The sequence below is a fragment of the Syngnathus leptorhynchus genome, chromosome 16, assembly GCF_054491065.1.
Source record: "Syngnathus leptorhynchus isolate UIUO chromosome 16, UIUO_Slep, whole genome shotgun sequence".
In the NCBI taxonomy this organism is placed as follows: Eukaryota; Metazoa; Chordata; class Actinopteri; order Syngnathiformes; family Syngnathidae; genus Syngnathus; species Syngnathus leptorhynchus.
Genome location: NC_141210.1, coordinates 3,356,615 through 3,384,449, shown reverse-complemented (window position 1 = coordinate 3,384,449; position 27,835 = coordinate 3,356,615). Strand labels below are relative to the sequence as shown.

The 27,835-nt window shown below is 44.9% G+C and overlaps 5 protein-coding genes and 1 long non-coding RNA gene across 6 annotated transcripts in view; 5 read left to right on the top strand and 1 right to left on the bottom strand.

Annotated features, from left to right (window-relative positions):
* Positions 1–2,461, top strand: part of LOC147044149 (uncharacterized) — a 106,249-nt gene extending 103,788 nt beyond the window's left edge. The window contains exons 5-6 of the long non-coding RNA XR_015068502.1: positions 850–979; positions 2,236–2,461. This is a non-coding gene — a long non-coding RNA (uncharacterized LOC147044149). The remainder of the gene's footprint in view (positions 1–849; positions 980–2,235) is intronic.
* A 1,310-nt stretch (positions 2,462–3,771) lies between these two features.
* On the bottom strand, positions 3,772–5,434 carry cenpx (centromere protein X). Its single transcript, XM_085933936.1, is given in 6 exon segments — positions 3,772–4,160; positions 4,162–4,182; positions 4,465–4,553; positions 4,628–4,681; positions 4,777–4,828; positions 5,288–5,434. Coding segments are annotated over 6 exon segments (300 nt in total). The 5' UTR covers positions 5,324–5,434; the 3' UTR covers positions 3,772–4,112.
* On the top strand, positions 5,416–8,498 carry syngr2a (synaptogyrin 2a). The gene is made up of 4 exons (XM_085933935.1): positions 5,416–5,671; positions 6,437–6,674; positions 7,018–7,151; positions 7,227–8,498. Exons 1-4 carry the CDS (start codon positions 5,573–5,575, stop codon positions 7,425–7,427), a joined length of 672 nt encoding a protein of 223 aa, XP_085790061.1. The 5' UTR covers positions 5,416–5,572; the 3' UTR covers positions 7,428–8,498.
* Positions 8,499–8,743: 245 nt separating this feature from the next.
* Positions 8,744–12,885, top strand: cant1a (calcium activated nucleotidase 1a). Its single transcript, XM_085933953.1, has 4 exons — positions 8,744–8,932; positions 10,287–10,952; positions 11,225–11,428; positions 11,538–12,885. The coding sequence occupies exons 2-4, from the start codon at positions 10,310–10,312 to the stop codon at positions 11,906–11,908; spliced, it is 1,218 nt and encodes a 405-aa protein (XP_085790079.1). The 5' UTR covers positions 8,744–8,932; positions 10,287–10,309; the 3' UTR covers positions 11,909–12,885.
* Positions 12,886–13,096: 211 nt separating this feature from the next.
* On the top strand, positions 13,097–15,852 carry pycr1a (pyrroline-5-carboxylate reductase 1a). Its single transcript, XM_085933954.1, has 8 exons — positions 13,097–13,601; positions 13,861–13,932; positions 14,006–14,076; positions 14,149–14,328; positions 14,456–14,677; positions 14,785–14,877; positions 15,093–15,256; positions 15,367–15,852. Exons 2-8 carry the CDS (start codon positions 13,866–13,868, stop codon positions 15,533–15,535), a joined length of 966 nt encoding a protein of 321 aa, XP_085790080.1. The 5' UTR covers positions 13,097–13,601; positions 13,861–13,865; the 3' UTR covers positions 15,536–15,852.
* An 89-nt stretch (positions 15,853–15,941) lies between these two features.
* Positions 15,942–27,268, top strand: LOC147044144 (transcription factor MafG). The gene is made up of 4 exons (XM_085933955.1): positions 15,942–16,101; positions 16,516–16,700; positions 22,946–23,018; positions 23,119–27,268. Exons 3-4 carry the CDS (start codon positions 22,983–22,985, stop codon positions 23,557–23,559), a joined length of 477 nt encoding a protein of 158 aa, XP_085790081.1. The 5' UTR covers positions 15,942–16,101; positions 16,516–16,700; positions 22,946–22,982; the 3' UTR covers positions 23,560–27,268.
* The last annotated feature ends 567 nt before the right edge of the window (positions 27,269–27,835 follow it).

The following is a 27,835-nucleotide window of genomic DNA, read 5'->3' as shown; positions in this document are numbered from 1 at the left end:
TATGTATTGTGTCTTTTGTCCTCTTCCATACCTAATCAATCTCTACCATGGTAAAAATAACCTCTCAGCTTGCTTATTTTGAAAAAATAAAGTGACGGGATCAAATGGTAGATTGTGGATTCTTGCGGCCACCAAACAATGAGTTAAGAAGGAGAACTAATTGGAGAAGATGTGTTTCCACTTAAAAGCAGGGGGGGGGGGGGCAGCCGGGATGGCAGCACGCTATGTTAATAACGAACTTGGCGGCGTTCAACTCGCATCAGTAAAAACATTCTTCTTGTGATTGTTTGTGGTTTCCTCGTTGGGCGCGTTTTGTCATCGGAACTATCAAACGAAAGCTTGCAAACGCGCGTTTTATTTGGGAAGGTTCAGCCAGATGTGGACAATACGCTTGATCTGGAACACTTGACATCCTGTTTCTGAGCACTTATGACACTGTGGCTCAGGGAGGAGGTTCCTGTTCCAGTGGTGTTCTTAAAGGTAGAAAAATGAACAACGTGACAAAAACTTTTTTCTTGAAAGAAGATTGTACGCGGACGTGCTGATTGTTAACCAGCTAACAGTTTTGCTAGTTGAAGTTTGCTGTGACAAGTATTGGTCCCATCGACCAATCAGAGAGCAGCAAACTGCTGATGTCATCGAGGGCCAGCGCTCTGTCTATTGCTATGTTGAATAAGTCAAGCAAATTCCTGAACCAAAAAATAGAATGAGGTTATGAATGAACGTCATGTTTGAGAAGAGTGTTGTGAAGGCTGCCAGTTTTAAAGAACTTGATCTCATCAAAACACCTTTGGGATGAGCTGCAGCCGCACCCTTCACATCTGTGTGGTTTTTTTTGTTTTGTTTTAGATGGACAGAAACGAATTCCCAGACATCCCATGAGGCTCAAATCTTTAGATGAGAAGGCCAAAGGAAAAAGAGGGAGAGGAGTCATAAAGGATAAAAGTCCGTTCCTGTGTGAGCTTTGGTGGAGTCACAGGTGAAGAGATTGACCCGTCGAGTCGGGTTGCGTCACCCGTCGTCACGAAAGAATGAATGAAATTGTTTGGTTGCTAACCAAAACAGCAGACCCTATTGAGGCATATAGTCTGTCAACATGAGTTCAAGTGTTTCTACCCAATATTTTTTTGTTTTGCTTCCAAATCCACATTCATAATCTGTATGATAAGAATTTTAAATTTTAAAATGTGTTTTGGTGGAAATCCTGTACTTTTCCCACCCCTCAAAGAAACAGCATGCACTGACCCCGACGGTGTCACCTTACGTCCAGTGATACTTTGTCTTAGCCAGGGTGACGTGAAGAAACAGGTGCACCTTCAAAGTGTGGACAAAAGCACAAAACTCGTCGCCATTGTCAATTCAGCAGTCGCTACCCGCCTGACTTATTTTTCACATGACTCAGCAAAATAGTCAAATTTGAAGTTCCACCAAAACGGAAAAGCAAACAGAGAAGAAAAAAAAAAAAAGGTCCGCCTGCGTGAATGATTAGCACAAGACGGCCGACAGGAAGCAGTTAAAAGACAAGGACCAAGACTGCATCCTGACCTCTGAACCCTCACATCCTGACCTCTCCCGCTTGAAAGCTGTGCTGTTGACACACCGGGGCTAATTTAGAGTTCCGGCGACGACCCCCTGCCACCGCTGTGAGGACAGACAGTCAACACGTTGCCAAGAAGGAACTCCACACGACTTTGTTTGCCTTTGCGACTCTCAACGCTTGACACTCCAATTTGTGACAGTGCCCGATAATCTCAATTTGTACTGAAAAGTAATCACAATCGGTTTCCTTTGATTCTTGGTTAGATTAGGCCTGTGAGGGCTTCACACGTTCCTAATCCAGGTGGACTTCACGCCGTGCCACCTGCAGCCGGCTAATGGGCATTCCTGGCTCCTTTCCAAACCTCGTCAAAGGTGCTCTCTTTCATCGTGACTCTCGGGTTCACGCCTCGGGTTCCTCGTTTTTATTTAGACTGCCGTTTGTGACCGGCGGCCTAAAAATAGAGTGCACCGCTGACCCCTCTGGTGCCGTTGGCCCAAAGTTTGAAGCCTTTTGACGTCACCTCCACTCCTTTGATATTTTTAGCGCTTTATTTTGGGGAGTTTGTACGGTTACGTAAGGAGATTACTGTGTTATTGTGCCACCACTCCGAGGAAGGGTGGGCGAATAGCGGCGACGGCTCCAGAAATAAACGGGCCCCCCGAGGCCTAATTGTGCATCCCTGTCCTCTATTCCAGCGGCATGTCGAGGGGCCCTGACCCGATCATCCGCCTCGCCGGTTCCGGAAGAATCCTTTTCCGCCCCCCCACGGCGAGCACAGCGCCGCACCATCTCCAGCCTCCGACTAACAGCCAAGCGCCACAAGAAGTTAGCATTGATGGAACTGCCAGGTATGCTCTGTACAGCGAGCTCAAGACCCCTACGAGGGGGCCCCGGAGGCCTTCGGGTGGCGTCCCTGGTGTACATGTGATGGCGCCCGGATGTGCATTCTCTTCACGCACGCGAGCTCTCAGGCAGGCGACTGTTGTGGAATGCACCCCGTGGGTGGGTGGGTGTGTGGGGGGGGGGGGGTCTCAGTCGTCTGCCCGGCGCTAATGCATTGCAGCACCCCGCAGCAAGCGCACAGTTGAAGTGATGGACGTGTGGGGGCCAAATCCCTGAGTAGCAATTGGTGTCAAGGAAATATTGTCTCGACTACTAGACATAGATGTGAGCCATTTAGCTACTTTAAAAAAAAACTGTTGTAAGATCACTTTGAAATTCAACTGTTTTGAAATCAGTTTCAGGAATATTAAAGCTTTTGCCAGGTGCCACAAAATAATGCAAAAGTTTACAATCTGCTCTTCCCCCCCTCGTTTTAATATCCTTAGCACCTGGATAACACTAGATGGCGCAAAGGTACTACTTTTTTACTACGCAAGGCATTGGCGCCATCTTGTGGTATGTTAGGGCATCAATTGCATTGAAACTGAATAAGTACACTAAGCCCGCATACTGTTGGTTTAGTTGGTGTAGGAAAAAAACCCAATATATTTTATTTCAATACTCCAACTGTCTTCACGTAATCAACAAAGTCAGCACGATGAGCTCGTGGTTAAGACAGTGGCCCCCGAACATCATATACTTTTTTTTCCTCATCACTTAGGTAGAAATATTCATCAGGCACCCCAGACAACTATTTGTATACAAGCCATTAAAAAAAGATATTTTTCATACCATAATAAATGTGTTTTATTGCATGTCAATCACAGAGGTGTGAGTCAAGGATGACATCCCAATGGTGTGTTATATCTGTGCAAAAAAGCAGTGTGGTCCGCCAGAAGAGAATCCCGGAGACACGTCATCTCTCGTCAAATCTTCCTCTCTCCAAGAAAGCGTCAAATCTGGCCCGCGCTATGGACACTCCCTTGCATTTAATGTCACCATCAAGAAAAGTTTGAAGTCGTGACTGGGCGCCACACCCTACCCCGCACACCCTCTTCACTGGGTCGTCCGTAAGTGACACTTTGGCGCATCGCGAGTCTCGCCAGCTCACTGAGAACGTCAGCCGTTATTAACCCGACAAATTAGTGACGGAAAAATTGGCCGTGTGTGCGGGGAGATTGTGAATGTATGCGTGTGAAATTCCACCTTTTGCCCCCCCCCCCTTTCCTCCGACTCTCTTCCAGATGGACTCCCAGCTCGTGAGTCACACGGATAAATAGCGTGAGGTGTTTCGCTGACTCACAATGAAGGGAAAAAAAATCATTAGGAGAATTTCCACTTGGATGAAAGAAGAAACAGCACCAATCTTTTTTGTTTTGTGTTTATTTACCTTTGCAATGACACCCTGCACATCTTTGGAGCGTGTTCCACCGTGTTTTGTTATGTTCCCCTTCAAACAGAAAGTCTATGCGTGTGGTCCTCTCTGGTCACGTTTGGCCAAAGAGCACTCGCTCGCACACGTTCAACTTTCCCCCAGCGTCAGAGCTCCCCCTTTGGCCTTCCCTCCATCTCTAACTAAACATCGCAGGAGAGCAAAAGGGAACTTCAAAGTGGCCGGAGGGGGTACTTCTTTTTCTTTTTTCTTGTTTCTGGCACTTGTCATCATCTAAGAGACTGGCTGCTCCCCTTATTACTCTAATTGCTTCCAACTGCTGCGGGAGGCTTTGATGCGGGGCGCCCGCCGAGCATGCTGGGAGCACCTGTTGTTGCGCGGGGGGAGCACAGGTGGTGGGGCGCTGTGCCTTGTTTTTTTTTTCTCCGCATCACGCACGTTGCTCAAAATAAAAACAAGCTAGGGAGGAGTTGTTTAATGGCACTTTTGAAAGGGGGTGGGGTCAAAATGACAGAATTATGTGTGGTTGGGGGAGGGTCATGAAACACTCTGGCACCATCTTGTGGCAGCTAGAAATCCAGCAGCTGAAAAGGGAAAAAAATAAGGGAAAGTGTATGCCAGTGAGTGTAAAATGCTTGAGGCTACACACCAGCTGAGGCAGGATCTTCTCAAAGTGCTCGATGTCCACTCGGTCGCAGTCGTCACATTCGGCTTGTTTCTGAGAACGCACGGCTGCCTCTGACAACCGCAATAACATGAATATGTCATCGTCTGTTCTTAAGTCGTATTCTTTGTGTAATGGCAACCTTTACCTTCTACAAATATTTTCAGCATCTCCGCCATAAGCAGTGTGGCCTCTTGGCTTACTGCAATATAAGTATAAAGAAAAAAGCTGAAAAGTTGAGCTAAGGAATGAAAAGCACTTAAAAAAAAGAACACCCAGTCCTAATAATTTACTTACATCTAGTTTTGTCTTCCTTGAAGAAGCTGGACAGAAGTTTGGCCACCGTCTCCTGTGGGTGAAGCAGGAAAAATAGGGGGAAAAGTAAAAACGCCGTTTATATATCACTCACTGTGCAGTAATGTTTTACAAAGCTATCTACAGTATCCATAGCGCCCTCTTGTGGACTAATACGTCATTAACTACCAGACTCCATACGAAAATAAGAATTTACCGCTCTCTCGGTGTACTGTATCAACAACTATGTGATAATGCGAGAAACTCGTTACATATATTAATATTATGTACATCTGTTCATTCGGCGTTGGCACGTATACACTCACGTCACCTTTAGACGTCACTTTTATCGTTCAAATTATAAGCACTGAGAGTCAGCGGTGCAGTAAAAGAGTAAAAGTGTTTTTCCACTCCATGAAATGCTGTGACATCAGTTTATAGTATTGCCACGTATTAACAAGTTTTAAAAATCATGCTGATCATGCAACGAGCAAAACAATGAGACAACTGTTACCTTCTTAAACGTAACTTCGTTGTCTCTTTCCGCCATGTTGTTGACGTCTGAGAAGAACTTGGCGCTCAGCGATATGATTGGACAAGGGAATGAGACGTCATCAATAAGCTCTCCGTATGAAGCTATTGTTGTTGTGTTTCCGATGGTCTTTGAACGTCTCAAAGAAAGGGGCAGATTTACTAAAGTTTACAGGAAGCAGTTTAACATCCTTAACAGAAAGTTTTTCCGGCTTACCTTTCCAACTTTTTTGTCGTCCTTGTCAGAAATTTTAAAAAGACAAAAGATATGCAAAGCAACGTTTATGGAGCCCCGCTGGCCGGTGGTGCATTCAACTTCGAGGGTTTTATGAAAAAGCCTCAAACGATTCTGAGATTCCTGAGTTGGGTGAGTGAGGGAACGGAAACGTTTGTTAGTTAGCTTAGTTAGCTGAAGACAGCTGCTACAGCCCATCGCAAAGTTTTTGACTAATTGCAATAGGTTAGACACGCTGATGACTGGGTTTGTTGTAAGTCAAATTTAAAACACCAACTTTTAGTCAGAGGAAGAGGTTCGCTAAAGCTGTAGTTAGCATGTCTTGTGATGTGTCACCTCATTGCGTCAGTGACTTTTTGTTTGTTTTTGATAGCATGTAGCATCTGAAATGCTTTTCAATGCTCGCGAACAATCCCGGAAGTGGGGCTCAAAATGTTAATGAAGTTGTTTTTGTTCCTATGAAAATATTCTACTTTATTACATTCGGTGGTGGTGGCGTGGTTTCAATCATTCAACATTTTGCTTTGTATTATTCCGACGTTATTTTGTATTCCCCCCCCCAAAATGTTACCAGTTTATCACTAGCATAACATATAACTTGGTTCTAATAATATTTCGAAATTATTAATGGAACATTTCAACTTTTGAAAACTACACGTAAAACTAGTAATATAATTAAATATAGTTTAGAATGGGTTTTTTTTCTGCTTGAAAGGTGTTAATTATTTTCTTGGAACGTTTCCACTCTTGTCTTGTACCATTCTGACTTAAATTGTTTTTCATATGGTAACGCAATTGTCATAACATTACAATTTTTCTTAATCTTTTTTGTAACATTGTCTTTTGATGTAGATTCAAGACTTTACTCTTGATATCACAATTCACTTTCTCCTCTAGGCATTTGCCATAGTGGTGTTCGCTACCATCACGGCAGAGGGCTATGTCAACTCCTCCACGGAGCGGGAGCCCAAGTGCATATTTAACCAGAGGGACAGCGCGTGCAGCTACGGTGTGGGTATCGGCGTGCTGGCCTTTTTAGCCTGCATGGCCTTCCTTGTCCTGGACGCCTACTTCCCGCAGATCAGTAACGCCAAGGAGAGGAAGTACATCATCATCGGTGATTTGGTCTTCTCAGGTGAGAGGATGTCTTATATATGTTTAGTTACTGAATGTGAAAATAGTTGCGTCAACACATTGAGTGAAATCAAACAACCAAAGAAACCTTTAATTTATCACCTCTTTGTTCTGTTGCGAAATACTAGTGCTCATGAACAATAACCACCCCCACTATTGAGTTCCTCAGCCAAATTTCCAGAGTGAAAAAATGTGGCAGCAGAAACACTTATCATGTCAAAGCCAAACGGTAGAATTGCAATGTTAATGCAAAATAGTGTTAGTTTAAAGTGAATTTGTTTTATGAAGCACAACATTGTAGGGGAAGAAAAAAATCTATTTCTATATCTATTGTAATGTTGCAGCGGCTTGGACGTTCCTGTGGTTCATCTGCTTCTGCGTCCTGGCCAACCAGTGGTCGTGGACCACCAGCCTTGCTGTGCCGGCTGACGCCGCTCGCGCCGTGGTGGCCTTCTCTTTCTTCTCCTTTCTCTCCTGGGTGAGCCTCGTGTTGGTCGGCTGACGTTTTGACACAAGCCCGACCGTAAGAAGCAACTCTACTTGGTCTCTGTAGGCTCTGCTGTCCTACTTCGCCTACGAGAGGTATCGCCAAGGCTTGAGCGACTTGAACCAGCAGTACACGGACCCCGCCGTGGACCCGTCGTACCCCCCTGCCCCTTATGCCACCAGCGTTGGCGGGCCCTCCGGCTACCAGCAGTCCCCGTTCACCCAAACCCAGGAGGCTCCTGGAGAGTACCAACCACCGTCTTACTGAAAGACTGACAGAAGTGTTGGAGGGCGTTTATCTTTGCCAAATTCCCACGTAAGACACGTCCCTGCACTCCTCTTTTCTCTCAGTAGGACATGCACATGTTCATTATTGTGTCGAATGATTTTGTTTTTTTAATGACTTGCTTCTCTGGGAGGGAAAAGAAGAGCTTCGCTGCTTTCTTGTCTTTGTACCAAAACCACTTGAAGCCCAAATGTGTCGCAGCATCACAGGAGAGGTTAGGAAAATACACAAGAATGTCTCCATAAAAAAAAAAAACTACTGTCATGGTTTCTTTTAATTTAATAATCACTTAAGAATGGCTTTTGTGCACTGTGTATGATTCAATCTATCAATATTTTAATATTATTTCAATGTAAAAGCTTTGGTTGAGAGTATGTTTTTTTGGGGTGTGTGTGTGTGGGGGGGGGGGGCTTTAAAGCAAGATTTTCCAAACCTTGGTTACATTTTCCCAAAGTCTTTTTTTTTTTTTAAGGTATTAGTACCATGAGAAGAGTAATATGCAGAAATGAGTCTGCCTGCAATGAACCTTCATGGCTTTCTTCTTCCCCTTTCACTATCACTTTCTTTTTAAAGAAAAGCGCTTTCTCATGTGTGCATTGTCACTTACACTTAGAAGACTTTGATTTGAATTGTTTTCACTTTAAACACATTCAGGCTTCCAATCATGAGGTGACATAAAGCTGCAGTGTGACTTCCAAACAATTGTTTCGGCCTGTCACTATATGTTGCTAGCGTAGAATTATGAATTATTATTTATTTGAAAGAGACAATCATTTTCTCGCACAAGAGTGAAATTGGATCACTATTGCCCACACATTGATTTGTTACTTGTGTTCATGTACTTTTGTTTTTTTTCTCCACGGAGGTCACCATTAAATGGCAGCAGTTCATCTTGTCAGGCACAGGACAATCACATGAGTAGCACGTTACTTATCACATGACCATCTTTTTTTGCTTCTTGACAGGTTTTGCACTGGAGAAAACGCAAACTCAAGTGCCTTACGCAGTATTCTCTTTGCCAAATAATAAAATAAAAAAAGTGTTTTCCTAACATTTTGGACTCTCATTTATAACCATATCCAACAGGATTCAGTCTGCTCCTTGGGCAAATATTGGAACTGGAGGTGGAGGACTGCAAATCTGCAAGATGAAATTTTGTGGAAAATATAAACTCTAAATTATGTTTATTTTTAAGTTTGAAATAAATAAATACAAACTGGAAACACGTTTTATACGGGTTTTTTTTGGGGGGGGGCGTGTTGTTTCTGAAAAACATCTATTTCCGAGTGCACTTGAAGGCAGCGTATTCGTCCCATGTCAAGGCACTGCTAGATGACGTCATCAGCCTTGACCAGGAAGTTGTGAAAATCTGAGGCAGTGTGTATCGGTCTAAGGTGTAAGGCAAACTAAAATAAACATAACGTCAAAAACGATGACCTCAGAGCTCCGAGTGTAGGTGGACGGCGAGCTGACGGTGCGAGTGCGAGGTGAGTGCCAAACGACATCTTTATTAGCCTCGTTGGCTCTCGGTGTGTCGGTTCGGAGGGGTTATTAGCATTGTAGCTAACTACCCGGATGCTCCCTCTTGGTGTGAGGGGCTGTTCAATGTTTGACGACTACCTGCACTCGCTTTGTATTGCTATGTTGGAATAGAGAAAAAGGTCAAACCCATTTACGCCCTAAAAAAAAAAAAAAAGTAAATCCCCACTTAGTGGCCAAATAACTCCATCACAAATAACATATATTTAATTTAATGCGTGTTCATCTGAAACGAGGCAAAAGATTTATTCCCTTAAAGTGTTCTTGACAATTTACTCATGTACCTCAACATGTTGACTGTTCTGGTTGCCCATTCACAAGCGGGTTAATAATAAAAGTTTTCATGATGCGTAAGTACTGTGCAAAGTTTGACCCCACTCCCCCCTCGCACCTTTGGACCGGGCCATGATCCTTTAAGTGTAGTTAAAGTTCAACAGCGTGGCACTAGCAGGAGAAGCCAATGCAGGCTGAACGGCGGTCCGCTCGGAGGAGACGGACAGGTAAGCCCCTTTGTCGCAGCACAGAGGCGCTTTTCACAGGGGCCCTTATGGGCCGCCGTTAGGCCGAGGGCCCCCCCCTTGCCGTCAAAGCCTCTTTGACTGCCACGGGTAGAGGTTGCAAGACTCAGTGTCAAGAGAAGTCGATACAGAGGAAGTATGTCTCGTCCCTATTCAAATTAAGGTGGGACTTGCTTTTGCTTTGCCAAAGTTCTAAAAATTCAATTGAGCTTGCCAGTTGAGCTTGTTCTTCCTGATTAACTTGTCTTAAATGCTGATGTTTGCGTGACACCAGAATGAGAAGGTGTGTCCTTTTATTCCTAAAATAAATGATTTAGAGTGTGAGTAGATGCTTGTACTAAGTTTATTTTGTTTCACTTGTCGATCGCTTGTTTGAGATAAAAGAACCAGTGAAGTGTGTGAGTAGATGCTTTATTAGCCAGGTCTGAATATTGCTACAACCCACCTGTCACCCTTGGGGAAGGTTGGATCTGATTACGATGACTATTGCGCCATAAAAATGTTGTTTCTTGTCTGAGCCCCTTGTGCGGCCTCCGTAGGTAAACGCTGTCAGTGTTGACCATGAGTGGACTGTCAAAGCAACTAGAATTTGGTTGAACGCTCAGCTCCAAACAATAGTTTTGTTTAATTTTGACTCTCCTAACTAACAAACAGGTGGTAGTTGCAAAAGTTGTGCCGAGAATGTTGACCCTGGGTCAGTATTCGCTTGAATCAATTTGGCACATTAACACAAGTTAAGTTACAATGTAGCAGGATGACACTTACTTGACCTTGTTGTTTTCAGGTCGCTCCCGGCCTCCGTCCTCTATGACTGCAACCGCAGCCTACGCCAGAGTGGAGCAGAATGAGCCCATGAACGGCTTGCGCATCTCCGTGGGCGGTCTGCCCATGCTGGCCACCATGGCCAACGCCAACGACCCTCGTTTCCGCCTCAAATGGCGGCCCATCGTGGTGGCGGCCGTCTCGCTGGTTGCTGTGCTGCTGCTTTTCATGCACTTGAACGCTGGCCTGCAACCCCGCGTCTACGCCGACGGCCGCAAGGCAGAGCTCCCGGACCCGCCACGGGGGGCCAGTGGCTACAACGACACCTACCCGCTGAGCCCGGCCGAGCGCACGCCGCATGGCACGCGCTACCGCATCGCCGTCATCGCCGACCTGGACACAAACTCTCGCGAGGAGAACGCGCTGACGTGGTTCAGCTACATGCGGCGTGGGCACCTGCTGGTGTCGCAGAGCGGCGACAGCGTGTCGGTGGAGTGGGACGCAGAGAAAACGCTGCTGCAGAGCCACCTGGCCGAGAAGGGGCGGGGCATGGAGTTATCGGAGCTGGTGGCGTTCAACGGGAAGCTGTACAGCGTGGACGACAGGACGGGCGTGGTCTACCACATCGACGGCGCCAAGGCCGTGCCCTGGGTCATCTTGACGGATGGCGATGGGAGTGTGGCCAAAGGTTGTTTTTTTATCAGCTGTCAAGTGAACGCCATTGTTTCCGATTTTTCCACGGCACGAGTTTTTATTTTCATTCATTTTTAATGAAGGTCCATATTTGATACTTTGAGACTTCCGACATCCGGCAGCATATTATTCCAATAACTGATCAATTAAAAGCTAATTAAAAAAGAAAAAAAAACTCATAAAATAACATCTCACCTCAGGATTTCTGAATTTATTGATTGCACTTCCACTTTTTTTGCGGAATGTAACGTCCATTCTCTTCGGTAGGTTTCAAAGCCGAGTGGCTGGCAGTGAAGGACGAGCACCTGTACGTGGGCGGCCTGGGCAAGGAATGGACCACCACTTCGGGGGAGTTCGTCAACGACAATCCGGAATGGGTCAAGGTGGTCGGCTTCCGCGGGGACGTCGAGCACAAGAACTGGGTCCCCGTGTACAAGTCGCTCAAGGCGGCCGCAGGAATCCAACCTCCAGGTCAGAAATGACAAAAGGAAGGGGGAAAATGTTTTAATTTTATTATAATACGATGTACATTTTTAAAAACAATAATTGGGAAATATTTCTGATCACCACTCCTCCGCAGGTTACCTCATTCACGAGTCGGCGGCGTGGAGCGACACGCTGCAGCGCTGGTTCTTCCTGCCGCGCCGCGCCAGCACCGAGCGCTACGAGGAGACGGCGGACGAGCGGCGCGGCACCAACCTGGTGCTGAGCTGCTCGCTGGACTTCACCGACGTGACGGTGAGCCGGGCGGGCCCACTGGACCTCACGCACGGCTTCTCCTCGTTCAAGTTTGTGCCCAACACAGACGACCAGATCATCCTGGCGCTCAAGTCGGAGGAAGACGCAGGCAAGATCGCCACGTATATCGTGGCGTTCACGCTGGACGGACGCATTCTCCTCCCCGAGACTAAGATCGGGGACGTCAAATACGAAGGCTTGGAGTTCATCTAAAACTGTTCTGCGTTTGTTTGAGATTTGGTTGTCAGTACAAAAATGAAATCCGGCCTGTTTTCAACTCTGGAAAAAATGAAGAGACCGCTGCCAAATCATCCTTTTCTGAACATTTTCACCTCATTTCATAACTCCCAAATATGAAGATCATAGCGTTGAGCAGTAGGAAAAATGTGAAATTCAAATTTGTGCTGACTGGCATTTTTCTTCCAGAGCTGTATAGCACCACCTTTCTAAAGTAACGACTGATTTTTTATTTTTTTTTCCATTCATTGTTCGCAGAACACAAAAACTCAAACAAATTCTAAATTGCTGTAAATATATTTATTAATAGTTTTCGTGGAATTTCAGAGGTTGTTTAACATAACTTCAGCCCTTATTTTAGGAAGGTGGTGATCATTTTAATCACTACAAAAATATGACATTTAAAATAACCAGTCAGCCACGCATTCATTTTGTGATTGCTGTTTGAAAATGGAAAGAAGGAACAAGGCTTCGTTCTTCCGTGCCGTGTATCCTGTCACTCAACACGGAAGCGACAGTCACTCTCTCCATCGCCGCTGTTGTCATGACCGACGCAGCTTTTCACCATAAAGCAGCAGCAGCTTGGCATCTCGTAGCAATGGCGGAAGATCTCCGCTCTGTCTTCTGTTGAGAATGAATGTACTGCACAAAAAGACCATTTATACGACTGTTTAGTTCTCCTCCAGCACATACTATCCAGTCTTTGCTCCGACATTAAAAGTCATCACTCTGGACATGCCATTGCAATGCATTCACAAGCTCTTTTGTCCTTCTCTTGATTGACACGTCGCTGAAGTTAGCTCAGTGTACATGTACAGGTCCCAGAAAGATGTCCGTCAAAAATTGCAGTATTGTCACCATATGTAAAAATGCATTTTTTTTTCTGTTTGTATTTTGTCAAATTAGGAAAGCCTCTTGTGCCAGGCACATGCGCCGTTGCTTCACTTGATGCAAGTATTGAGCAGATTGATGCCACATGCCGCCGAGTCGGCTGCCGTGTAAATTGAATCAAAATCCTCATTGGGGCCATTGAGCAGCTGCAAAAACCAAATGCATCTGACTTGTGTTCAATTTGCACGCATGAAGTCTTACCTCAATCTGTTGGAGATTATACTTTTGTATGAGTGGTTGTAGTACCACCACTCATAAAAACTTCTTAGACTTAAAAAACTTGAACTTGTTAAGCACGGTTGCTTTGATGGCTGAAAGACAATAGTTTTGGTAGATTTACTTTAAAAACAAAAAGGGGCATCTAGAAATTCGTTTTGAACAGACCAGCAGGATCTTGTAGATACTCCCACCCAACATTGAGCACTATATGTATTCATTTTTTCTCTTACACATTCGCCAAGGAGGCCAGTTCCCGCAATGTAGTTCCGCATTCCACCAGCAGATGTTAGCATTTCGCCATATGCTTGACATCTGCTGCTCGTCTTTCTCCCTGCGGCACAAACTGATGCAACTGGTTCTGCCTTGAAAATAACCCGCCCTCTATTTGTCATTTCCGACGGTGCGATTGGTTGGATACATCACACGTGGAGAAAGCGTGCGCGGTCATTGGTTCCAGCATCTGTCTGTCAAATAATACGCCTCAGGTATAATTGACAACAAGGCGGGCGAGAGCGACGTTGAAACAAGTTCTTTCTCGGAGTTATTCTTCTATATGTCCGTAAGTTTCTCTCTCTGTTATAATTTATTTCGGTGCAACTGGCGTGAATGTTTAAAAAGTTTAGGTTCACTTTGGTTGAAACTTTATTTTTGTCTTGTTTACAATGGTGTCGCAACTTCCCTTATAATGTTTCTGTCGCTGTCATTGGTGTTTATCAAGAATGACCAGCCTCTGATTTTAACCAGTCAATAGAGGTTCGCTGTACTATTGTTGGTCGAAATATTCGAAGCTCAAATATCATTGGTGTTCATTTTGGCAGATAAGATGAGTGTGGGCTTTATAGGAGCAGGCCAAGTGGCTCACGCACTGGTGCGAGGCTTCACAGCAGCAGGTATGTTTGACTTCCAACCTTCATTCCTTCATGTTGTTGATCAATTTGTGATCTGATCAATGGATATGTTCAGGTGTAATCGCCGCTCACAAAATCACAGCCAGCTCCCCGGAAACAGATCTCCCTACTGTCCAAGGACTCCGGGTGGGTTCAACTTTTAAAAATACAAACCTTCTTCTTAATGCGGTTAGTGAGTCAGTGACAATATACGTGCAGAAACTTGGGGTGTATTTCACGACAAGCAACAAAGAGACGGTGACCAAGAGCGACGTCCTCTTCTTGGCAGTGAAGCCCCACATCATTCCCTTCGTGTTGGATGAGATTGGACCAAGCATCGAACCTCGCCACCTTATTGTTTCCTGCGCTGCTGGTGTCACCATCAGCTCCATTGAGAAGGCGAGACAATCATCCATTTCCCTTATTGAGGTGGCGGATGAGCCGATGCCTTTCGCGGCTGACAGGTGTACCCCCTGGATCTGTTGTCGGCCACTCGCAGTTTTGTAACCAGTGTATGCTTTTACAGAAGCTGCTGCAGTATCGTGCCGCTCCGAAGGTAATGCGTTGCATGACCAACACGCCAGTGGTTGTGCGTGAAGGGGCTACTGTGTACGCCACGGGTACCCATGCAGAAGTGGAGGATGGAAAGCTGCTAGAGCAGCTCATGGCCAGCGTGGGTTACTGCACAGAGGTGGAGGAGGACCTCATTGATGCCGTTACAGGCTTGAGTGGAAGCGGACCTGCTTACGTGAGTCGCATTTCGACGTTGCTTGTATGTGAATGGGTAGATGGATGCGTTTGTAAGATGTGCGTGAATAGTCGAGACCTCAAATATTACCCACGGCGACCTTGCAGGCTTTCACTGCTGTGGAGGCCCTCGCTGACGGCGGCGTGAAGATGGGCCTGCCCAGGAGACTCGCTTTACGTCTCGGCGCTCACGCCCTGCTGGTATGAACCTTGGACTTTGCGTGTTATCATGCGTTAATAAACATGCGGGGAAGACATGTACCATATAACCCGTTTCGAAGGACCTTCAACCACGTCTAAGTCATTTGTATAAAGACCAATCCTGTTATACTGACCAATGAATGGCCACTCTGTCTTCCTTTGTCAAAATAAACAATGCCTTTCCCTTAATCTAACTCTTTTTGTGTCTCTGGCAGGGCGCCGCTCGGATGTTACTAGACTCGGAACAGCACCCCGGGCAGCTCAAGGACAACGTGTGCTCACCGGGGGGCGCCACCATCCATGCCCTCCACGTCATGGAAAGCGGCGGCTTCCGCAGCCTCCTCATCAACGCCGTTGAGGCCTCCTGTATTCGAACCAGGTAACCGCAGCAAAATGGTTACCAATGTCATGTGGGTTGTCTGGTATTTGTGCAAGAATTTTTATTTGAAGCATTGCCTCCACTTGCTTTTTTTTTTTTTCCCTCAAAAGGGAACTACAGTTCTTGGCAGACCAAGAGAAAATTTCACCAGCTGCCATTAAGAAGACAACCCTCGACAAAGTGATGCAGCAGCCAGGAGTGACCGTGGAGGCCGTGGGTGTGCGTTCACGTGGGATAAGCATCTTCAACCACAACAATCCAAGAACAAAGAAAAGTTGATCAGGATCCAAGAGAAAGAACACAAGTTGGCGTTGCTTTCCCTTTGTTTTATTTTAAAATTTCAGACTTTACACAATGTAAGATAGTGCTTTGCAATGAACTTGGGGTTGAGCATCTAGTATTTATGCAATACATGTATAGACTACTGAGTTTGGGCAAGAGGGATTGTACACCTCATAAGCTACCTGGGGTAACATTTCTTTTTCCAATTAATGAGTTAGTTAATTTTAACAAAATGCATTCAAAATATTAAAATTAAAATTACACAAATAATATGATTTGGACCATCTGTCAATTTTAAATCAATAAAATGTCAACATTGAGTACAACCTGGGTAACATTATTAATACAGGATTGTTTCTTCGAACAGCACATGAATGAAGTCACGTGACTAAACACGATGACGTACTGCCGGGTACAAACAAGAGAAAGGAAACAAGGAGCGTGCCTTTAATTTTCCCTTTAAAATCGCAAACGACAAACAAGGACCTCTCAAATGTGTGGTTTCCCCGTTTTGAGAAGAAACTCCTGCTTACATTTCTAAGGAAACGTCCCTCGCCAGTCAGGTAGGTCTGCCGTTGTTTGTGCTGAGTGCGCGTGTGTTGTTGTTTTTTGACAGCCTACTAGCCTCGCGATTAGCCACCTATCTCAGCGGCATCAAGTTATCGATATTTTACAGCAGTGTATGACTTTCAAAGTAAGAGCACCGGCTTGTCTGGACGCAAAGCCTTAAGCACACGTTTCCCCCTTGTGTGGTTTGTTTTAATTTTGAAAGCGGAAGTGACTTGTATTTTTCCTTGTTAAAGCGACTAGACGAGAGCTAATCTTTTGTACAACAATGTCAGATTTTTTTTCTCGGCTTTAGGCACGTTGGCACCGGGAGAGACCTGACAGTTGGAAGCGTTGCTTAGCTTCCTAATGTTTACCGGGGGGTCGACGGGGGGGTCTCTATCCCTTGTGTCCCGCTTGTTTATTTGTAGGCGGGGGAGTTGTTTGACACTTTGACGCGCGGAGGGGGTCGTGGAATGTCCAAAGTGTTCGGCTAGCGTCAACTCTTGCGAACCTGCTGCTGCTTCTGCCGCTGCTGCTGCTGCTGCCGCTGCTTCATCACCTCGCCGTCAAAGGGGGAGCAACCCGAAGCTGAACATTGACAAAGCCAAGCCAGGTTGGTCGTCTTTATGCTTCTCCACCAAGGCTGTTATAGCTCAACCTAAATCATCTCTTATTGTATTGTGGTTAAAAAGAAATCCAAATGTTGTTGTTGTTTTTTTTGTGTGTGACGTGTGCTGCAGCAGACCGCGAAATGCAAGACTGCGAAGCAAAAAAAGCAGAGGTCTTTTGTTTTGTGTGTAGCATCGTGATTGTTATTTCAATATGCTGAATCATCATAAAGAACCATTTGGAGACCAGATAAAAGGGGGTCTTTTGGCTGAGGTGGGTCGAGATGAGCATCAAGTGATGAGCATCCCCCTATGAGGGACGTCTTTGTTTGTTTTTCAAGCCTTCCGACCTAAAGTGCCAAGTAGGTGTCAAGATGCCACATTCAATTCCAAATTGCATATTAAGCAATCTGCAGTGTGGGTCACAAGTAGGTATGCACTTCATGGTCTTTCATTTTATTACATTTCCAGGGTTAAGCACATTTTCCTCCTTGACCTCTTTCCTCCCGTTGGTTTTGCTTTTCATTCGTTTCAGCCTTACTTCTTCCATTTGTCCTTTGCTTTGTTACTTTTTCCCTTACCTTCCATCCTACCTTTCTGAATTCCTTCGTTCCTGCCTTACTTCCGATCTGCTTTTTATTGATCCGTACTCCCTTAGTTGAAAGGCGCCTTCCTTCCTTCCTTTCTCCCTTCCTTTCTCCCTTCCTTCTTTCCTGCCTTCCTTCCTTCCTCCTGTTCCCTCTTTTTTTCTTTAATAGTTAAAACCTTTACTATCTTCTCTTGTTTTCTTACAACTGAAATCCTGGAACTTTAAAACTTTTTGGAGTAAAATGATTTTTCTTCACCGAAAAATATTTGTTTCACCCCGCAGTGTTCCTTTGGGTTTCGAATTATTTAGCTGTATTCTAATCCAGACGAAAGCTCGCTCTCCAGTGACAGCACTTGACACAATTTAACAGTCCATTTCTCTTATTTGGATGGGGCAGATGCTCTTGTTTCCCCCTCGTGAGTGACGGCATGACATTTTCAGCCCATTAGCCTCAATGGAGGCCAGGTAATGAATTACCGCTACCGTTTCTCTCTTAAAGTCACCTTGGAAACTGTTGCACATTTATGGGCAGATTGAAGTTTCCCTCCCTGTTCTTGCTCGCCGAGCCGACTTGTTTCATCATCGCCTGTGTGTGTGTGTGTGTGTGTGTGTGTGTGTGTGTGTGTGTGTGTGTGTGTGTGTGTGTGTGTGTGCGTGTGCGTGTGCGTGTGCGTTGCATTTAAATGCGTTTTGGAAGGCAGGTGCTGGGCTTTGCAATAAAGCTCTAAGTTGCCGCCTTCCAGGTAACGAGAATGGATGGGGGGCCCGAGGAGGAGCCTGGTGAAGCTGGGCGGAGGTGTTTTGTTGGTGAGGATGGAGTAAATCGAGTTTTTGATTTCATCAATGAATGAATGAATGAATTTTTTTTTTCATAGTTTGAAGCAGGTTTTTGCTGTTGAGTGTTGAATAATGTGACAGTATTGAGCAATTATGCTATTGGGGTAATAATAGTACGCAGTCACTTACAAAATTATGTTTTAAGTAATAACAAATATTTAGCTTATTTTTTATGATTGGATTTTTGTGAAAATATCAGTCGCCCAGCCTCGTGGTCTAGTCGCTGAGGGATGATCGGATGAAGAGGTTGACGAAACCCCGAGCAAGACTCGGCACCATCGCGCATCTTATATGGCCGACACACAGCTGTGCCTCGGGAGCGGTTACGCCTATTCAGGACAATTAATAGCCTCCGGGAAGGAACACAAACGTGAGATTTGTCCACAAAAGTGCTGCTTAAGCTGCAGAGGGAAAAAGGGAGCGAGTGAAAGCAAGATCAATAAATTGTTGGATATTTTTTTTTTTCCATCCCTCGCACGGGGGTGGTGATGAAACCTCTTGCAAGGGTGAATTGCTAAGTGTTGCGATATGGCTCGCTGCTGATTCTTTCAACTCGGGTGTCTTGGATGACTTTGCGCTTGGAACTTGACTGAGGCTCGGTGTGTTCGTGAGCGTCGGGACAGATGCAGGAAGTGGAAATGAAAGAACGCGTGAAGATGTAAAGCAACTGTAGCGCCGAAAGTGATACATGAGCTGTCCGCACCACTTCAACATCAAATGTTTTAAAAGTGACACTTAAACATTTCCGAAATATTTCTCAGAAAAAACAACTGAATTATTTTAACGTTACAACTTGTGCCTTTTAATCACCAAGTGTCTCAAAACTATATTGTCTCTTGATTTTAAAATATTCTCAGAAATAATCAGTAGAGATGCATTAAAGAGAAGCTCCGCATGACAAGAATAAGTGGCAGCGTTTTTGTTTTATATTTATAGTTTACTTTTGGATTTTAATGAATGCGGGAAGACGTTGGTGGTGGGGTTGAGCTTTTGTGGCTCACTGAAAAAAAAACAAGATGAGTCCTCTGGGGGGGGTGGATCGGCTCCCGTGGGACACCCTAAGACCTCTTCTTTGACATTATATCGACTTGTCAGTGAACCACAATGTCGTAAATCTTTGTGCAAGACATTTTTTGCATCTCAAAAGTTTTCTCTATTACGTCCCATTTCGAAAACAGACTGCGGTTCATCAAAATTGCAGCCTTATGATTTAGTGACACCGCAATGAATGTAGTAATTTGCGACGGAGGCGATCATTAGTCGCGGCCCTCTTTGGCAAAGGAAATGTCGGCCGCAGATGCCAGTGGCCCAGTATCAGTGCTGATAAATGAGTCTAATCACAAGCGTTTCCCCCTGTGTGACATTAAGCAGCAGGTGGCAATAACACCCCGACTCCAGCCTTCATTTCCGAGGATAAATGGCACAGATCAAGAGTCGCCGAGCAGCAGATTGCTTATTGCTTGTTTCTGAAGAGTCCGGTCGATGGAGCCGAAATGAAGTCGTTTCGGTCGGAATCGGCCGCTCATCTCGATCTTTGAAAAGACAAGTGTCCATTTGCGTGACTCGAAGGAACACCGCCATGATAGCTGCTAGCGGTAGCCGGTGACAAACTTTGTCTAGTTAGCATTGTTACTGTTTTTATTGTGGTCTGTTTCTGGCATGAAGGAATTTTTAGCAAGTTTTATGATGGATCGAACCATTTGTCCTTTTTGAATAACTTTTGTCCTGGAATATTTGGGTGATACAGAATTGTCTGCAGTGTTTCCTGAGTCTTCCATTTGCCTCTGAAAGTTGAATGATTTCCCCTCTGCCTCTTTCTGTCACCCTTATTTCACGCTCTGAATAGTTAGTAGTTAATAGCTTCCCTCCCTTTTTTGGAAAGCAAAGCCCACCTTTCTCTCATTTTGCTCTTTCTTCACTTTCTCTCTCTCTCTCAGTCATCTGCAACTTTATCCCAGTCCTTCCATTCCCAGTGCTATCTCATTTTTAATTTGCTGTTAAACGCCCCGCGACATGCCCAATAATTGACTGCACTCAGCGGAAGCGAGGAACGATAACGATCTGAATAGCCGGATTTGTTGTTGCAGATGAATGGAGGGAATACGAGTTGTGTGGTTTCATTATATTGCAAAAGGCTAAAATTGAATAGACTTCAACCTTATTCCAAACCTTGATTCCAATTCTACCCATCGTTTCCAAAACGAGTGACAGTTTAGGTGCTGGTGTTTTGGTTTGCGACAAAGTTCAAATGGGCCCCTGCAGCTCTCCTCTGTGATAATTTCCCTCATTTAAAATATGTTTTGTCTGTTTGTCTTCAAGCTGTCGTCCAAACACGTTTTTGAGTAGCATGCCTCGCCTTGCTTTTTATTCACTTCATTAGCCGGCCGAGCGAGCGCTCGGGACTTGCGCTTTTCAGGAATAGATGGTGACAAGCCCAATTCCTTAACGTGCCGGCCCCGCTCGCCTCTTCGCGGAATGATGATGATGATATGCCAGCCCCACCTTGCGCCTCGCCCTCGCTCGCGCTTAGCATTCAGAATACATGCTGCGTCGTAATCTTGGCTGTGAGATGTAGATCCCGCCTTTTTTTTTTTTCTGGTCTTTTGGCCCCAATAATCTTGTTAAGACTGCTGTCAAAGTGGCGATGGCTTTCCCCCCTGCTGCCTCCCTGAGCGGCCATGCGTGACACCCCCCCCCCCACCACCACCACCACCACCCTTACCCCACAAAAGATCCCGGCGCCATTTTGAGACAGCTGTTGATGAAAGACCCCCTCGCTCGCTTGTATCCTTGAAGAATCACCTCCAGAGCATCTTTATTCCCTCCCTCCCCAATAAATATTCAGCGGACGGCGCCAGGCTTGACAACAAAGGGCCCCTCGGCTAATGGCGGTCATCTTTGGAGAGATCCCGTCTGTCCCAGGCACGGGATCATTAAAGCATCACGTTTGCTCAAGGCCGGACCAGAGTGCCTCCCCCCTTGCGCTTCAAGCTTCCTCCATGAGCTGTCCATACATTTTTTCATCCTGTCACTTCATAATTGGCACTTTTGACAATTTGCTTTGTGTGTGTGTGTGTGTGTGTGTGTGTGTGTGTGTGTGTGTGTGTGTGTGTGTGTGTGTGTGTGTGTGTGTGTGTGTGTGTGTGTGTGTTTGAGATCCTTGCTGAGATCAGTGCTTTTTCCTTCCTCGGCCCGTTCCTCCCAAGCTCCTCCAAAATGTGTCGAGCGTGCGCTTTCCCATCCGCCATGCTTGCGCCTTCTCCGCCTTCTTCTCCACCGCCGCATCCCCCTCCTTTCTTTTTTTTTTTTTTTTACCTGGGTGGCCACATTCAGCGTTTTTTGTCTCCTGTGGGTGTAATACGTCTCTGCTCTAGCAGCAATCAGCGCTGATTTGTCAGCATTCTTCCAGGCGATTCATAAAAATTCAGCAAGCGCCTACAAAAAAAAAAACAGGGGCCATCCACGTCGCTTTCTGCTTGACCCCTGGGCTCGGAGAGGTGGGGCTCTATGTCCTCAATTCTGAATTGAGAAGTTGCATTAAATGGCGAGTCAAACAAAATGCCATTTCTCGTGATTTTGGAGACGTTCAAACGAGATGCTAAGTCCTGTTCGTCTGGCAACGAAAGGGAGCAGCTGGGCACGGGCTGTTCTCGTCACGGTTCTGGAGCCTCGCAGCCCGGGCGCTATCCTTCCACACACGGACGGACTCTTTGGCATTCCAAGCCTTGCCCGCCCGCCCGTAGTGTTATCCCGCGCAGCTGCTCAAACACAAAACACTTCCCTGATGCCCACGTTCCGAGAACAGATTTGTTCCCCGTTGTTTCCAGTCCACATTAGCCGACTACTTTTTTTTTATTTTTTTTATCTATTTGTCCATTGTCTGTGCCTCATCAGGCAGACCATTATATGCCATTAGGTTTTGCGTGTGCGGTCCAAATGCTTACTGGAAATGAGTCGCCGCAAAGGCCATGGAGCAATAGGTGCAGCCGTATCTCCCTCCAGACTGCCGAAGGCTTTTTATACGGGCAACATTGCACTTTTATGAGGAGGAGCCAGAGGACTTTTTTTTTTTTTTTTTTCTTTCTTTCCCTCTCCAAGTAGACGGCATCAGGAATGCAAGTCACAGCGCGACCTCCTGTTATGTCCCCAGCCTGCGTGACGGTGTCGTATTCAGGTCATTTTTAACAAGCGTCTGTCTCGCGCGCTCTGTTTGGCTCTGCTGCGCGGCCCACCTGTAGCAGCCTTTCTTTTGTTGCCATGGAAATAGGCGGGCAGTCTTGATGGCTCGCGTGTGTGTGTGTGTGTGTGTGTGTGTGTGTGTGTGTGTGCGTGCGTGTCCTTCACTTGCCGAGGTTCATGCCTGCACAAATGACTGATCCACAAACACGTGTCCACTGTTGTTGGTACTCCTTTTGTTTTTTTTTATTTAAAAAAAAAACAAAAAAAACACCAAGACCTCCCTGTTAGCCCTCCTCCTTGAAATGCATTTGTCTGCTTAGTTGCCAACATGCCAGCGGGCATGAATCAGCTTACGGAGGCAATGTGCTAGCTGGGCTCACAGCGGTAGGCGTCCGGGTCGCTGACGCAGCATTTAGCGGGACTGTAGTGTAAAGCACCAAGGCCGGCGTGGCGGCTCAGCGAAAGTAAAAGTGGAGGACACCAATTCTCCTTTCTGTCCTCAATTTTCTATCCCGAGTGCCGCTTTCCACTTTGACAATCACTGATGATATCACGCTAGCACGTTTGCCTTTTCCTCCTTCAGACAGTCAGCACTTTTTCTTTTTCTTTTTTTTTTTAACGTTCCTGGTGCCATTTTCTCCACAGACTAGCCAGCAGCGCAGCTGGACGCGGCTCGCGGGGCATGACGACTCCAAACAAGGGAAGCAAGGCCTTAAAGGTACCAGACAACCGTTTAACAACTAGCATAACAATCTTCACCCGCCTAGACGTCCTTGAGATGCTTTCGATCGTGACGAATTTCCATCCTGCCCCCCTAGGTGAAGCGTGAGCCGGGCGAAAATGGCACCAGCCTGACGGACGACGAGCTGGTGAGCATGTCGGTACGCGAGCTGAACCAGCACCTGCGCGGGCTGACCAAGGAGGAGATCCTGCAGCTGAAGCAGCGGCGGCGCACGCTCAAGAACCGAGGCTACGCCGCCAGCTGCCGAGTCAAGCGCGTGACGCAGAAGGAAGAGTTGGAGAAGCAGAAGGCTCAGCTGCAACAAGAAGTGGACAAGCTGGCCACAGAGAACGCCAGCATGAAGGTAGAGCTGGACGCGCTGCGCTCCAAGTACGAGGCTCTGCAGAACTTTGCCAGGACTGTGGCGCGCAATCCCGTCACCTCGGCCCGCGGGCCCATGGCCTCGGTCATCGGGCCGCTCATCCCAGGTAAAGTGGCCGCCACCAGCGTCATCACCATCGTCAAATCCAAAACGTAAGCTCGGTCGTAGTAGCGCAAAGACCAAAACTAGTCAGTGCATCCTAACAAGGCGTTCCGATGGCAATATTGTTTTCCGACAACTGGTGCAGCTATTGTTGACGTTTGCGAAAACCCCCATCGCTGTTTAAATGGATAAGATGTGGAGTTTTTTTTTTTGTTTCAATGTGACTTACAAGCCGGGGTGGGAGAACGGAAAACCTCAAAAGCCTCAAAAACATTGAGGGGAAAATTGTGTAGCTTCAGTTTGACCTTTGACCTGGAAGGAAACAAGGAAAACCAAACCAGTGTAAGAAGACCCCTTTACGCAATTATGCTATGAATACTGGCTTTTGAAGGCTCTGCCCCCCCCACCCCGTCTTATTGTTTTTTTTGTTTTTATTACGAGGTAGAATACCTTCCATTATTTCTAGAAATACAAGGTGGGAAAAAATGTGTAGGGAAAAAAAAAAATCTGTGACTGTTTCCCCTCAATTTTTTGTTTTTTTTGCAATTGTACCAAAAGTGGCTTACTATTGAAGTCTGATAGCTTTTTTCTAGTAGGCGAGTAGCTACTGTGAGGTAGCGCGTGATGTGATGTGTTCTTTAAGTGACAAGTTTTTGGCAGTGTCGTTCACTGTATAGATGTCAATGCCGTGCTATTTTGGAAGCCAGTCTGTAGAGCTAAACTTAGGTGGTGTAAACAAGGTCAGCTTGTCGTCGTGGCACTTGTGGTATCCTCCTCTCGCTTCTTCCTCCTCCTCCTCTTCCTCCTTTGTGATGTTGAGTTCCCAAGCCAAATCATCATCAAATCAAAATTAGCAAATTTTCAGAGGTCTTTTCTTTCCCCCCATCTCTTGAATTAGAATGATGATGGCTTTTCACTGGACAGTATATATTAAGGGCACCCGTTTTTGTTTTTTTTGGGGGGGGGGTTGTATTGGCTTTTACTCCCTGAGGAAAGTTTCTATTATTTCAGACTCAAGTTGCAAAGGGACAGCCAATTTCTGTATCCTGAAACTCATCTTCCCACAATTATGCAACGCTACTCCAGACTGTAATAGGCCCAAATTTCTTTAATTTAATTTAATTTTAATTAATAAAATTTCATTTATTTATTTATTTATTTATTTATTTATTTATTTATGTGCGCGTAGTATTTTTCAATTCCAAAGTGTTTTTTTTTTTTTGTTTGTTTTTGGTGGGGGCTGAGGGTTTGGGTGTACTATGCTTGTTTTGCTCAGGACGAAACAGTTCGACAATAAATGAGAACACGAGACGCGAAGAGAAGTAACAAGGCAGCTCTTGTTCCTTATTTTGTTTTGTGTTTAGCGTTCATAAGAAGCTTATCGTAAAGGGCTCTGATCCGCAGCGCGGCCACAAAGAGTTACAATCAGTTCCTTGGACTCATTTGCACGCCTCGTCTCATGCTTGTCGAGCCGGGTGTCAGTTGGCGCACCTCCAGTTGGGAAACCGACGATAGAAATTAGGGATGCACGATAATATTGGTGGTCGATAATTATCGACTGATGTTGGGATCTGGGACTTCATACCGATAATTTAAAAAACACACATAATAATAATAATAATAATAATAATAATAATGACGTTTTAGCTCTATAGTCTATTGGTGCCTGTCTCCTCCTTTCCCGTTTGTACTCAACCCCTCCCCTCCTTTTTGGGTCAATCGATTATTTGTGACGTCATAATATTGTGCAGAAAAACAATATGGCATGGCAGTCACCGCTCTGGACTTTTTTTCACCGTGTCAGGTGAAGACAATTCATTTGCAATTTGGGCAGCGTGTATTGCAGAAATTCCACGGGGAGGGAAAAAGTCTGTGAGCTTCAATACAACTAGTAGGATAGGTCACCTTAAAAGTCGCCGTTATCATTTGTGGCCTGCCTGTTGTGCTAAATCGAAAACTAGCGGTACGCATGTTACGTACGCAAAGCTACTGGACTGATGACAATTGAAGGGGCGTTTGATAAGAGGCAAACGTTTGACAGAAAAGACACAAAATATGTGAATACACTTGTTCCAATTTTCCTGTGACATGTTGGTAATTAAATTAATGCAAAAGTTCTATGTTGTTTTTTTATAACTTAATTCGATAACCCAAAATTAATTGCTGATTGTCAGCATTAGCTCAGACATATTAATAAATTCAAACCTTTTGCTTTAAACAATGGTTCTGGAGTTACTATGTAGTATAAAATTTATTTATAATTAAATTGTACTGAATTAATACATTTTTATAATTTTTTTACAATGGTTTTCAGACAAAATCAAGTGAAAATATCTATACAATATTATTATTATTACACGTATCTATACATTATTGGCTATCGGATGCCCCCACATTATTGATTATCGGTATCTGCTCAGATTTCTATTATCGCGCATCACTAATGAAAATACACGAGCGTGTTTTGGATGTAGCCCGCTGTTGATGCGTCCGTGTCACTGTTGCCGTGTTGCGAAGTCCATCTTTGCCTGTGTCAAGTGTCTTGAAACTGTGTTCAGAGTGCCACCGCAATCTTCATCGAAACAGATTCTCTCTCTTACATAAACAGCGAAAAAAAAGTGACCCTTAATATGCAACTCAGTGGAAAAGTGTGAACGAAGTCTTAAATCAATATTGTTATACATTGTGTGTGTTTTTATGTCTGACCTTTTTGTTAATATAAAGGTGGGTTACAATGGTCCCTTGAGATACAAGTTTTATTTGTTCTTTGACAACATTTGCATTTTACATTTGTATCACAAATTAGGTGTCATCATTGGAATAAATGGACATACAAATAATCCGTTCTGCCCCCCCCCCCCCTAAAAAATACGTAATCTGTACGTGCTCTTTATATTTAAAAAAAATGATGGGCGTCAAATCAAACCTGTCTCATCTCAAGGCATCCATTGCATTAGGATTCTCTCATGCAGTTTTTTTTTGTCTAGTCCTCCCCTGGTGCTGTCCAATGATTCACAAAATGTATTGCACTTAAAATTATTCCCAAAATGTTTAAATGTGAAGAGCTCTTAAAAATTAATCGCAAGTTATTTGAATTTAAAGTTAAATACAACTGAACTGTACTTGTGAATTTTTCACATACCACTAGAGGGTGCCAGACTTTGAGAATGACTGCAGTAGAGGATGTCGAAAATATGTCAAGGGCCACTTGCAATATCTTATTTGTCGTCGTGGTGTATTTTTGTGCATTTGTTGTTGTGTTGTGTGCGTTTGTACAAACGAGGTTCCTGTGCTGCTACACCGCCCGCTACAATATTTTGTACTTTTTATTTAAATGTGACATTTTTGAACACTGTCTAATAAGCTTTTATTTTGATTTTGCAATTGAAAAAAAGAGAACCGGGAGAGTAAATAGCAGCACTTGTGCTTCTTTTTTCGTAAACTTTGTACACAATCAATCGTGCAATTATTCTTTTTCCTCATACAGCCCGTGTTTTGAAGCTTAACAAAAATGAGTAATACAGATGTAATAATTTTTTTCTGTATGGGTTGTAATAATAAAATACCGCAGTACTTTGTATGAGAACAGTGAATTGTATCTATTTATAAATTAAATTCTACGTTTTTTGCAATCTGTAGATAAGTCCCGTATGTATTGATATATACAATGTGGATTTCAACGTGGGGTGTCTTAAGTTATTGATGTATATATTGTATGTTTGTTGATACAGCTTCCTTTATTTTCTATAAGATCAATAAAATGTTTGAGGAAAAAAAAATCGGTACATCTCCACGTTTCTTCTGTCGTATGCGGTGACCCACTTGAATTGCGGTCGGGCGGATTTTTAGGATGGCACCATCATTTTCCATGGCATCGTTTTTTTTTTTTTCTTTCCCTCCTTCCATGATCCAAAAAAAGCCGCCCGGCGACCCACTTTGGCTAACCTCCGTGGACGTGTTTCTGGCGAGGAAAACACGAGAGTCATGACGGATGTCTAGGTGTGCTTGTCCTAGATTAGGTGCACCGGTGAGTTAGTCATCCCTGCTCACCCCCTTGGGGTTACGAATTCAAACCGTCTGAGTAAAGTCGTACGAAGGAAAATTAAACTAAAATGTAATAAAATTTCATGAGAAGCAAATGTTGTAAATGCAATTTTGCAAGTAACAGGAAAAGCCTTTAACTTTGCATGGGGGGGGTTCTCCCAAAATGTGTCATGCCCTCTGCTCGGTAAGGGACAGATGGCCTGTGAAGAGTTGATTGATGCGATAGACTGGGTTAAGGTGAGAGCTGCAGGCCATTTAGGACCACATTGTTCATCTTTACCCACTT